Source organism: Ostrea edulis, chromosome 6 (assembly GCF_947568905.1).
Source record: "Ostrea edulis chromosome 6, xbOstEdul1.1, whole genome shotgun sequence".
Taxonomy (NCBI): Eukaryota; Metazoa; Mollusca; class Bivalvia; order Ostreida; family Ostreidae; genus Ostrea; species Ostrea edulis.
Window position 1 is genome coordinate 34,505,408 of NC_079169.1, and position 13,296 is coordinate 34,518,703.

Consider the following 13,296-nt stretch of genomic DNA (forward strand, 5'->3'; position numbering starts at 1 on the left):
AACTTGTATATTTCTAACTTTGACACACTTTCCTGTATCTGTACACAGATGACCCTGACCTTGATTGACACACTAAAGTTTCATGTATCTGTAAATTGATGACACACATTCCCATATCAACTCATAGACAATCCTGACCTTGTTTCTGTCATCCCTCTCCAGATTTGGGGTGACCTCCCTTTCCTTTCTGCTTATTTTATTGTCCTTCGTCTGACGTCTTGGTCGGCAGTATGATGCACCGGATTCACTGCTGTCGTCCATACGCGCTTTCCTTCGTCTCAATCCTTGGAGAGGCCTCACCTCCGAATCTGACTCCGCCCTCTCTGAGTCTGATTCGGATTCCTTCTTCAGTTCCTTCTTATACACAGAGGATGGTAAATCTAAACCGGAGCTCGCCGTCTGGGTTTCATCAGCCTCACTCATGTCTGGCCTGAAGTCACTTGAACTGGAATTTTTAGTCAGCTTTGACTCTTTCCTTTCTTCTTCCAGACATTCCTTCAGATTATTGACATCCAGATTCACTTTATAATCCACATCTCCATCCTGACTCAGCATAATTATATGTCCTTCTGTGGCAGACGGAGTATCTAATTCGAATTTTATTTCATTCTCAAGATTCTCCATCGCTAGACTGTCTGCAGTTAATATATCCACTGAGGTACCATCTCCCTGATTCAGACATTCCTTAGTCAGAGAAGGATTATTTCCCTTAGATTGGAACTCTTTTTTCCTATTCCTTCTCCCTCTCTGTTCACTTTCTGACCCGGACTCACTTTCTTGACTAGATTTATGGGGCAATTTATTTGGACTAGATTGGGACTTGCTATCACAGTTACTCCAACTAACTGACTTTGACTCCAGCGAGGATTTCTTGTCTCCAACATGGACAGTAGTATCCCCGGCCTTGACTCCTCCATTGACCTGCAGTATGCTCTCCTTGCACTGTTCAGATGACTTTTGACCTGTATGTTCTGAGCTAACAACCCCACAGGTTGGGATTGAGTTACTTCTAAAAGTATTCCTTCTGCTTCTTTTTCCATCTCTAAAAAAACAAGACATCAAATATGTATTCATAAAAGCAAGATGACATGGGCCATATCATTCATCAGTGCTGTTGTATTCTTAACTATATCAAAATTTTTCATTGTACTTGTATACAGAATATCACAATCATATATCACATCCTTTTCATGAAGTTTTTGTATCCACTTTCAAGGTCATGAAACAGTGATTTTTAAGACCCATTTTAGGTCCGAATATCGGCCCTTTCCCCTCCCAAAAATTACCATTTTCCCCCAATTTAACTTGCACTTTTCCCATTACTAAAAACTGGCGAAAAATGTGTTTGTTAAAAAATAAGTTCAATGTGAATAGTTTATGTAAGAAAAGAAAGTTAGATATGTAAAATAAAAGAAGAAAGACATCAATTTGTGTTTGACTTCTTGTTTGATATGATATATCAAGCATATTTACAATAATGACTAGGTTTTCCCAATCTGATCAAAATGTTGACAAGTTTTCCCAATTCGAAAGCAAAAGGACCCTTTTGAAAAATGTAAAAAAATCACTGTGAAAATACTTAACTCTCCTGATTGTTTTTGTTGCATCTGTTTACATAAGAAAACTGTTCAAATACAAAAGTAGTCTGGAAACGAGTACAAGATGCAATATGGAAACATCAATTTTAAGCTGTGTCTTCATCTTCTGGGCAAAATTTACCCGAACACATGTCCAAGTGAAGCATTGTTTGCTCACTCCATGTAATAGTCAATATTTATCAATTTTCACCCTCACTGTGAAAAATTCAATACCTATTGGTATTTGATCCATGAAATGCTCAATATTTAACTTGTGCCTTTTTTTAACACTGGGAGGGTCAATATTTACCAGTTTTACCCTCACTAGGGGAATGTGGTCAATATTTACCTGTTTTACCTTCCCTGTGGGAATGTGGTCAATATTTACCTGTTTTACCCTTCCTGTGGGAATGTGGTCAATATTTACCTTCTTTTACTCTCCTTGTGGGATATTAGTTTAAACTATTAATTCCAAAGAAACAAAAACATGATAAGTACATATCATTAGAATGGTTGAGATTGGAAAACAAGTGCATAAGCACCAACATCAATTCCTCTCTCCTTATGGGATATTGGGTCAATATTTGGCTGTTTTATCCTCCCAGTGGGACAGTGGTCAAAGTTTGCCTATTTTTGTCCTTCCTGAGACATTGGTCAATATTTACCTGTTTTTGCCCTCCCTGTGGGAATGTGGTCAATATTTACCTGTTTTTGCCCTCCCTGTGGGAATGTGGTCAATATTTACCTGTTTTTGCCCTCCCTGAGGGAATGTGGTCAATATTTACCTGTTTTTGCCCTCCCTGAGACATTGGTCAATATTTACCTGTTTTTGCCCTCCCTGTGGGAGGGTCTATGAGACATGTGAGAGGCTACAGTGTGTGAGTGAACCACCCCCAGCAGCAGCATCAATATAGCGGGAATCAAGACCAAGGTCAAACTCATCTCCTGTGGAAACATTGAAAGGATTTAGAAAAATAGAAAATGAGGATTTATAAAAAGCACATTTAGGTATTTTCCCCTTCAAAATCAAACACTGTCTTTTGGAAGTGACCAGTTTCAGAAGATCCATGTAACATATAATGTACTGTACTTATAACATGACTGTAATTATGTACTGTACTTATAACATGACTGTAATTATGTGATGTACTTATAACATGACTGTAATTATGTGATGTACTTATAACATGACTGTAATTATGTGATGTACTTACATCTTTAGTGACACTGTCACCGACATTGCGGATGAAGAGGACTATCGTGGAGACCTGAAGTACGTATAACATAAGGAGGAACAGCCAGAACTTGAACGTTATCTGCTGGCGCCACCTATAATGTGATAAACGACAAAAAAATAATAAATCTTCAAATTAAGAATGCCTTAAGCATTGTTTAAATGTTTATAAAAGTCAATATACAAAACAATAACAACACAAATTTAGTTGTCAAAAACTAAAATCTGATTATGAATTTTACTATCAACTTACCATCGATAACACAATGGATAGAATACAACCCTGCATACCGCCTTGTGAGCGATGTAAGTCCATGACACTTGTGGTTTGGCTTTGGAGAAGGTTGAACCTGTTGAAAGTTATAGACCTTGTGACTATCATTATTACAATGTTTTACATGATGGATGTTATACTAAACATTGAATTCACTAACCTCTGACCAAGTCAACGTCTATTAATTCGGTCTTCAATTTCACATTTCTTCTGGGGGCATATTGTATCCCCTATTGAAAAATAACATATAACGTCAAAAGCAAAGACACACAATCCCCAACAAAACATGATGGAATCAAAGATCCCACGACTCAAAATAAATAAATGTACAAAATATGTGTTATTTATTTGTGAGACAATTAAAGGTTATGAATTAGATATACATGTATATCAATTTCATCATTACAGATGTCACTTCCTCCCCTATATATACAGAATACTATACACCAATGGATTGATGGGCCAGTTTGAATTTAGATTTACATCTTAGGTTTGATGCTGCCAAGTTCAACCCCATGACCTCCGGGTTACAAACAAATATTCAACTTTCTGGTTCCCTCATCTCTACATAAAGCAATGGGCTTTTATACTAAATGATGCTACTTATAATTATGAGTTATTTCTAATTTCTAAATTACAAGTGACAATGTCCATCAGAACAGATTGATATGATTAAAGGCACATACAGGCATGTTATTACATGACTGCTGATAACAGGGTTGTCACTAACGCAAGAATAAGCATACTAGACGCCAAAAATTCATTTGGGACGCAAGTTTGTCTGATATGGCGAGTCCCACGGACGCGCCAGTGACAGTCACAGACTCCGAGTAAAAATCATAATTTTTATAGAAGCCCCGATATTGTGTATCAATTAAAACTTGTAATAGGAAAAATCTAGGTAAAATGTTACTCTCTAGTGAACCGAAATAATACCACCAAATTCACAATGTCCCAATCCGACTTGTTTGTTTAGCAACAGTCAATCAGGTGCAAATTAGAATAGAATATTCAAAAGATAATTAGATAACATGCAAAAGGAAGAATGTTTTGCCACTGGCAATTATTTAATCTTATTAGTTATTACTTTATTTATTTGGTTGTTTTACAAGTCGGGATCTATATCTAAATAGATAAATGTTTGTCTTCCGGTAGCCATTTTTATTGGAATTGAAAGTAGCATAGTTTGTAAACTTTATTAGATTTTTCAGATCATGAGCAAACAAAACTAGTGCACATCTATTTTACAATAATAATTTGATTAAAATGCTGTTTAATAATAGGGTTGTTGTGATGATAGGAGATTCGGGGAAATAATTCTGTTGACGTGGACAATTAATTGTCCGAAGGCAAGTCGCAAATGATTAAAAATAAATCTTAAAACTGACATGTTTTTTATTAACTGCTTTACAATTTAATTATCTTATATAAAAAAAAATTATTAGATAATAGATATCCATGGGATTCATCAATTTTCATGGGACTCATCAAATTTACGTGGGACTCAAGCTGCCTATAAACCACGAGTCTGGAACTCGTCTTCAATAATTTCTAGTGACAACCCTGTAACAGATTGAATGTAACTCTGTATATGCTTGATGCAGTTTTGTGTTGGAAGAAAAACTGATAGAACAGAATGGTTTATATATTTCCTTCATACATATTGAATCTACATAATTCAGATCTTATATACAATAAAGCTCACCAAGTATGTTTTAAATAACCAGTATATAGTACTGTATATAAGCTGAGATATAATCATTATATTGAATAGATAAAGTCATATCTCAAAATAATTATTAGGTACTTCACAATGGTTTTATTTTTGTGATCTTTATTAAATAATGTAATTGCTAACATGACAAACATTAAACCTAAGCCCCCCCCCCCCTACAGTAGTCCTCCACTGTATACACATTATATATAATATTAATATTATCTCTAAGTTAATTGTGATCATGAGCTTTTGACCTTATGACCACAAAATCTTATCACCATGACTACTGGTAGAATTTACCTGTAAAACTCTGGACTCCACTGACTGCTCCCAAAGTTGTCTGTCGTACGATCCAATCTAAACAATAAATAACAGCATAATTACACAGCTTTCTGTCAAACTTTATTAGTTTTGTACATCTTACCCATTTCAAAATATACCTATAAGCAAACACCTTTGTTATTTTGTTATTGATGTAGTTTAGAATCACATTCAGAATGAAAGGCAAATTAGCCTATTTATCAACTCCTTAATGACATCTATCAGAGCTCCCAGTACTTCCGGTACTCAGATTATTATTGCTCTCTGACAGAGTAAGATGATTATGAAATTCTAACCTGTTTTTGATACCAGGCTACAATGTCATGGACTTTATCCATTCCTTGTTGACCCGATTTAATGATGTGTTTGATCCAAGCCCACACCCCTACCGTTGGTCCAGTAACTCCAATACACAAAATAATGTTACACTAGTAATTTTTCCAGTTCCCACACTGCTTTTTCTTCCGGCGATGTTTGGTGCCAAGTTTTCTGGTGACAATGCTGATTCTGTCAGTAAAATGTCACCCCCGAGAGCACTTCAGGTCACGGTGGTATATACTTGTTACCTAAAAATGGAAACGTTATGATTGTCAACAAACTGTCACATCAAATCAAATGATGATTAAAATTCCCAAACTGGAATACACACCAGAAATATATCACGACCATACCCCATTATTTTACTAATGGTTTATCAATATCTGTATCTCAAAGAGAAAATATCTTACCTAACAAACTTCAAACATTAAAGTTCCTGAACTCACAGTTTCCATAGGAAGTGAATAGCACACTATATATGCATGAAATTCACACATACAAGTATAAATATTATCTATGAAATCTTGATGCCTTCGAATCTTAAAAGTTTTATAGAAAAGACAGTATCGTGTAAAGTTGTCAGTTATATTTAGACCCTTAAATACAGAGTCTATTCCTAAGTATGACAGGTCAAGCACTAGGAAGCCCCAATCGTCCCCTCATTAATACCACCTCATTAATCAATGCTAATGAAACATGCAGTATGAACACGAATGCTGACTTTAGCATTTATAATAGTGTGCTCTCAATCATAGAACCAAAAAAGATTGAAAAAAGTTCTTTACAGACCATCTTATGAATAAGTTTCAAATGACTGACCTAAATCTTACAAATTTTCAGCATTACACTTCAGTCCACATAAATCAAAATTACTTTGGCGTTTAAAGCTCATAAATTCCTATCATAATTAATAAAATATTTCCTGGAAATCAGGAAGAGCCAGGGTCATTGTGACAATTGCACAGCATTTATTCCCAATTTCCTACTGCACATGTTGATATTTCATTTCATAACTAATTAACTCAACTAATTAGTACTACCACATTCTTTCAGTTCTCCTTTGTCTATATAATCAGATTTATTTGAGATTTCTCAAAAATCAATAAACTGTTTTCAAATTTGGTTCAATGACAATTAAGAATTATAATCATAGGTACTAGCATCCATGTATCTACTCTACACAATACGCAGAATTCTACATAATACGCAGAATTCTACATAATACACAGAATTCTACATAATACACAAAATTCTACATAATACACAAAATTCTACATAATACACAGAATTCTACATAATACGCAGAATTCTACATAATACACAAAATTCTACATAATACACAGAATTCTACATAATACACAAAATTCTACATAATACACAGAATTCTACATAATACACAAAATTCTACATAATACACAAAATTCCACAAAATTCTACATAATACACAGAATTCCACATAATATGCAAATTTCTTCACATAATATGCTATGCATCCTGGGACAATAGAGCTTACGCCCTTTGCTCATGTTGCTAGTCCAATCAATATTATTTGGATTTTTTTTTTAAAAAAGTATCAATGTAATACTGTTACACGATAAAGAACCTTTACTGCTACAGCCCTGCCAGAGTGACAGGCATGGGTCAAAATTTGCAGCACTTTACTTACAGCTGGTGACATCTCTATTCATGAGACCACAAGTTTTCAATTCATATTCAATCAATCAATGGTATGTCCTCCTTAGTGAATTTCATATGAATTGTCTGCCTCCTGCATTCTAAATCTTGATATTTTAATTCTAAAGTTATTTCTTGAGTCCTAATGATAAAGCAATATATTGATATGAACCTAAGATCATGTATGAACTTTTTAATAACTGATTTTACGCGACACTCGTACAGTCTACAAAAACATAAATTTCACTCTCTGTGATTCTCACAGGTGTTAGCTATCACAAATTTCATTTTTTCCAGATAATATCTTGTTCTATGAATCAAATTCACAGAAATGTAAATTCTATCTTAATAGGAGTCAATGCATAGTTTCAGGACTTTCTCCTCCACGTCCTAATGTTATATAGTGCATTTTCACAATTAAGTCAGCACTTTACATAGTACTTTAAAATCCACCATTTCTAAAACACCAAACATGTAGTATATATTCATAATCCGCATAGACCCCCTAACACTGAAAGTAAAATCCTTCACTCTTGGCAGAGATGTAATTTACATATCTGTACTAGGACTAGGGCAGTGCGAGAAGTTAGGGTTCTAAGTATTTACATTCGCTTTTTAGCGGGGATATATATCTTCTAAGTAGCTGCATGAATTTAAGAATCTATGTCTTAAAGGGACATGTGATGTAGTGTTTGTGCTCTTGTAGTACTAGCACTCTTGGTCCAATTTCAATGAAAATGCAACCTCTAGTTGTTTTTATAACAAGGAAAATGGTTCTTTTATTCTGAAAAGGGAAATACTTCTTTTGAACCCCCTTGGTTAACAGAATAAGCTTTATAATCACATAAAATATTATTAGTAAGTGTATATATAGTATAAGTTCAAAAGGAAGTCTTGCCCTGAAAGCTACATACATATTTAAAAAATAAGAAGGTATTTAAAAGTACATACACACAGTAATAATTAATTTCTTTTGTTTTCAACATCATGGTTAAATAATGTATCTATAATCATGATAATGGAGAAAAATAATAATTTGCGCAACGTAAATTATTTGATTCCATCCCCGATGGAAGGAATAGGTTAAAATTTTTAATTCATTCTGACTAATGTAACTCTTGGATATCTTCAGCTGACCTATTTGTAGACATTGTATGCACCTTCTTCACATGTGGTAAGCAAGTTTTGACATCGAGTTCACCAACTGTAAATATTAGATTAAGGGCGTATCCGGCTATATTCTTAGATATGCTAAATCATGCGTGAAACATTTAAAAGGGTAGTTAGATATGTATAGATCCTAGAATTGTAGGGAAAATAACATGGTGTTAAGTCTAATAAGACAGTCACCACTGGTCAGCACTCAGCTCCATTCTGAGTGTAAAATGACCATCTGTCTTTTGAATCTCTACGTCCATAGTTTTTTGTAAATGCATATTGAATGAAGTTCTTCTGTTGCACTTTATTCATTGAATACGCAGCAGCATTGATAATAGATCTTTATTAAAAGCTAACATAAAAATTCTCAACCGTTCAGGAGGAATGCTACACCAGAGAAATTTGATATGGATGGAAAGTGGAAGATATATACAGTACAATTAATATTTCAAAATTGAAAACTTCTATAAATTTACATCATTTCATCAAAGTATGGTTTTATATAAATAGAAAGTAATATCGGGGGGGGGGGGGGGGGGGGGGGGGGGGTCCTGCTGTATTCGAACCCATAATCTACAGATCAGCTGTTGCCACATTAATTAACCTACTGAGCTACCCCGCTAGACATTCAGATTTGAAAGGAACATGTACAAATATTGCTAATATTTATATTTTCATTCATGTTTTAATCGGAAGTCAGCCATTATGATGCTGCACTATACCTCCTCAAACATGTCAAGAGAATAGAAGACTGATTTTAATATATGGACACAGGTATCAAAATGGGACATTCAGATTCTGCACTCCAAGTTATTTCAGTTAGTTTATTTAATTTTTATTTTGTTTGTTGTTTGTGTGACTGTTTGTTTTTTTAAATATTATGTAATGATTTAGAAAAATGTACTTACTAAAAAGTTGGAGGAGGCAACTGTCTGTACGGAATTTACAGCCCTGTGGTCTAGCACTTTTCTATGTATATCAATATGCTGTATCTGCATTCTTCATAAAAATTAAGTTTATTTTGCTTCAAAGAAATTAAAATCAATTCAAGCCAAATTGGATCCATTTCACATCTAGCATCTAGAGCTTTGTGTCATTTACTCATAATGCTTTAATGCATCAAAAGAAGCAATATTTGACAGCCTGCCTAATTGAAGACCTACAGGTAATTGAAGACCTACGGAAGACTTACAAATATATAGGCTATTTACATCAAAACTAATATGATTTTCTCATTAAGCATGTCTCAAATATCTAATATGAACAAAAATGTTTGATAAAAATAAGTTTTAAAGTGTATTTTCAAAGTTGGGTAGGGGCAACTAGTTTCCTCTCTTGACAACCTAGCGCAAGAACGATAACTCGTATAAATGTCATACTTGCAAATTAGCTGTTCAATTACTAATAATTTCTTCTATATTTTCTTTGTTAAAAGATCAGAAAAATGTTTCAAAATTGTATATTAAAAAATAAAAGAAATGAATAAGAAATGAACAGCTGATTTGTAGATATATATTTACGCGAGTTATCGCTCTTGCATTAGGTCATCTAATAGAAAAAAAATTGTTCCCCATACTGAGCTTTATAAATATATTTTTATTAAAATTGTTTCTGTTTATTTTATATTTGAGACATGCTTTATCAGAAAATCATATTTGTTTTGATGTATAAAAGCCCACATTTTTGTAGGTCTTCTGTAAGTCTTCTGTAGGTCTTCAATTACCCGTAGGTCTTCAATTAGGTATGACCATATTTGATTTTATTCAGATATCACCGTTCCGTTGTTGAACTAAATACCATCCACTTTTAAAATCACACTTCACTTTGGACTGCACAGTTGAGCATTTATATTTGGTAAGGCAACAGGCAACAGCATAAGAAATATTACGTATTTGTTTAAAATCTTATTCTGTAAATAACACTCTGATTTAGCCAAACATGTTGAAGCAATTAGCCATCTATGTCAGCCTGACGCAGAGAATTGCCCACGACAGTGAAGTGTTATACTGGTGGTAGTAGTAGTAGTAGTGCTTAAGTCTCTACGATCGCACAACGCAGTACCTAAGTAAATGTTCCACTACAATGTGGCCTTTGTTACTCGGGAAGAAGTAGATCCCCTCTGACAGATTCACATTGTCAATTATGTCGTCAATTACTTATTGGCGTATATCGCTAACTGCTGTACGAATCTTGCGTAACCCCAATGATCTTCCAAGAGATTTCGACAACCCCTACCCAAATAAGATTCACTTAAGCCCAAGTTATTGTTTAAGAACAATTTGTCTTAAAACTGGTAATGATCGCTTACCTTAATCTGCCATTTTCCTACTTCCTAAATGAAAATGGGTATTGATTTTGATCACAAATTTTCTATCAGCAATCCACTTACCACCTCCCTCCACTAAAGATTTCGAAAATTAGATGAGCATTCCGATCCCGATGTAAAGGCACGACTGAGTGTTTGGGTGAATGAATGAACAAATAGATACAAAATGTAATTGAATAAAAGATGAAACATGAATGAATAGTTAAATGAACGGATGAATGATAGAAAGTAAAGAAATGAAGTAAGGTTTTGTGGACTTGCATGCATTAAATGTAGAGTTTTGATGATTGAATGTAAAACTCACGAATCCTTTGAAAGGACAATTAATTACATTTAGTCTAATCATTGTAGACTTTAAAATCAAACATTTCAAATTGGCTTATAAAGCTCTATAATGATCTAGTAGAAATCCAAAAACAGTCTTAATGACAATGACCCTAATATTATACCAAACTAATTATAAACTAGTACATGTATGTAACTAACAGTTGCATCTGAGACCCTTCTTTTCAAACCACCAATATAATTTATAGGCACGATAAAAACAAACTACGTGGAAATCTAATGATATAACTTTGTCAAAAAGTGACTTGAAGTCCGCAGCCTCGGAATTTTTTTCAGAACAAATCAAAAAGATTGCAATTTACTATGTACAGGCTTTCAAAAAGGCTAAATGAGAACTGAGAAGAAACAAAGCATGATCATTGACATCATATAACTATTCAAATTAGAGTAAATCAACAGATTTTTGAAAAGTCCTCAAGAAAAAGAAAATGAACACTGTTTAGATGTTTGTGAATACATGTAATAAAAAAAACACCAAACAAAAAAGCAAACAATAAAAAAAAACTTATTATGCTCGAGGACCAATAATTCTTGTGAATCTGGTTGAATCTAACTTACATTTGAAACTTGCTCCTCTTGATTAAATTATCCTCGTTGTCGGTTACCCGAGGGTCTCAAAACCGTGGATTGAAGTTAGATTAAAACAAAAATAGTTAAAATATACTTTTACCTTTCTTAATAAGGTCCTATTTTCGAATGAAATATCTGATGACTGGAATTCGGTACAAATAACTTTCATTCAAATCTGGAGACCGATTTAACTCGTCAAACTATATACATGTATAGAGGATTAAATGTCACTTGTTGAGTGAGTTAACTTTTTAATTGGCTTCTACAATACCATCTAATTACGTATTTAGAAACGAAGGAACTCCTGAGCGATTATCAATTTGGGTTAAGAAGATGTTATCATATGACGTCTGATGATAAGTAACTCTTGTCTGAATTACTTAAAACATAAGAAATAAAATAGAAATGCATGTTTTGTTGATTTTAACAGATCCTCCAATGTAGTTGAAAGGACTTCTATGTTATATGAATATAAACTATACCAAAATGGTATAGGTAGAAAATTTCACAATCTTCATAATGTATTCAAACGCCAATTATAATTGCTGTAGCGGTGATGAATCTTGCTATATAATGAACCACTTATGGCTATAAGCAAGGCGATCATCTTTCCCCTACACTTTTTATTATATTTATAGATAATTTTTACCCACAACCTGCAATTATGATAACGCATACCCACCATACAGTATATAACTGGGAATTATTTTTATACTTAAATATGCAACTGAACGGCTATATAGTTGACCGTAAAAGAAAGGCTTTCTTTGCTATGAAACATTCTGTACCCTTTCAATATAATTGATTTGTAAGAACTACGCTCCCCGAGTCTATCATTTAAGATATGGCTTTGAGACTTTGATAGTGATATTGACCTTTTGAAAAAATATAGCATCGATTTTTAAAGACATTCTTGGATACAAAGGAAAGGTTCAAACTGAACCAATAATTATGAGCTTGGAGTATTCCCAAATTGTTTGAAAGCTTTCCTCACTGCGCATGTGTGCGTTTTTTCCCCTCTCTTCTAAATCTTAGAGACGAAGAAGCAGTGAAAATAGATGTGAAATCATTTCTTATGATTGCTAATTCAAAGGATACTATTTTAAGAATTTCTATACGGAAAATGTCAACATGCAGGAACTATATATAAAACATCGGATTTTCTAAAATGAAAAATAAAAATTTTCATTTCATAGTAAAATTAGGAAAAACTATGACATACACAAATATTTGAAAATTCCAATCATTAATATAAAACATTTCAAATCAACAAAAATAAGAATTTCTGCACACGTTCTAGAGATTGAAACCGGCAGATATTTCAAAAGCATGCACGTATCACAAAGACTCAGTTTTGCCAAATGAAGTTTTTTTTATATAAGTGCTCTATATTTAAAGATATACATGTAAGGGGAAAATATTAACCTTTGAATATTCACGATTTAAATGATGACATATCAAACAAGATGTGTTTGTGAAACACAAATGCCTCCGATAATGGCCAATTCCGAAGATGGCCAAGGTCACAAGGACAAATATATTGGTACCAGTAGAAAGATCTTGTCACAAGAAATGCTCATGTACAATATGAAAGCTATAATATTTACCATTTAGAAGTTATGACCAATGTAAAAAAATAAATAAAAGTAAGTCAAATGTCAAGGTCAAAAGGTTTAGTACCAAACGGAAAGGTCTTGTCACAAGGAACACTCATGTGAAATATCAAAGCTCTACCACTTACTGTTCAACAGTTATATAAGCAAGGTTAAACTTTCCAAAAAG

General features: G+C 33.5%; 1 protein-coding gene across 3 annotated transcripts in view; it reads right to left on the reverse strand.

Annotated features, from left to right (window-relative positions):
• Window positions 1-13,296, reverse strand: part of LOC125683338 (protein PHTF2-like) — a 35,295-nt gene that overhangs the window by 15,066 nt on the left and 6,933 nt on the right. For 2 of the 3 annotated variants that reach the window (XM_056139405.1, XM_056139403.1), the window contains exons 1-8: window positions 10,582-10,696; window positions 5,420-5,689; window positions 5,103-5,159; window positions 3,246-3,315; window positions 3,065-3,161; window positions 2,792-2,906; window positions 2,401-2,522; window positions 139-1,042 (exon numbers count right to left, since the gene is read on the reverse strand). In XM_056139405.1, coding sequence (XP_055995380.1) covers window positions 139-1,042; window positions 2,401-2,522; window positions 2,792-2,906; window positions 3,065-3,161; window positions 3,246-3,315; window positions 5,103-5,159; window positions 5,420-5,461 — 1,407 coding nt within the window. In that variant the 5' untranslated portion in view covers window positions 5,462-5,689; window positions 10,582-10,696. Of the gene's footprint in view, window positions 1-138; window positions 1,043-2,400; window positions 2,523-2,791; window positions 2,907-3,064; window positions 3,162-3,245; window positions 3,316-5,102; window positions 5,160-5,419; window positions 5,690-10,581; window positions 10,697-13,296 lie in introns of those variants that run through there. The other variant, XM_056139404.1, reaches the window with a different exon arrangement.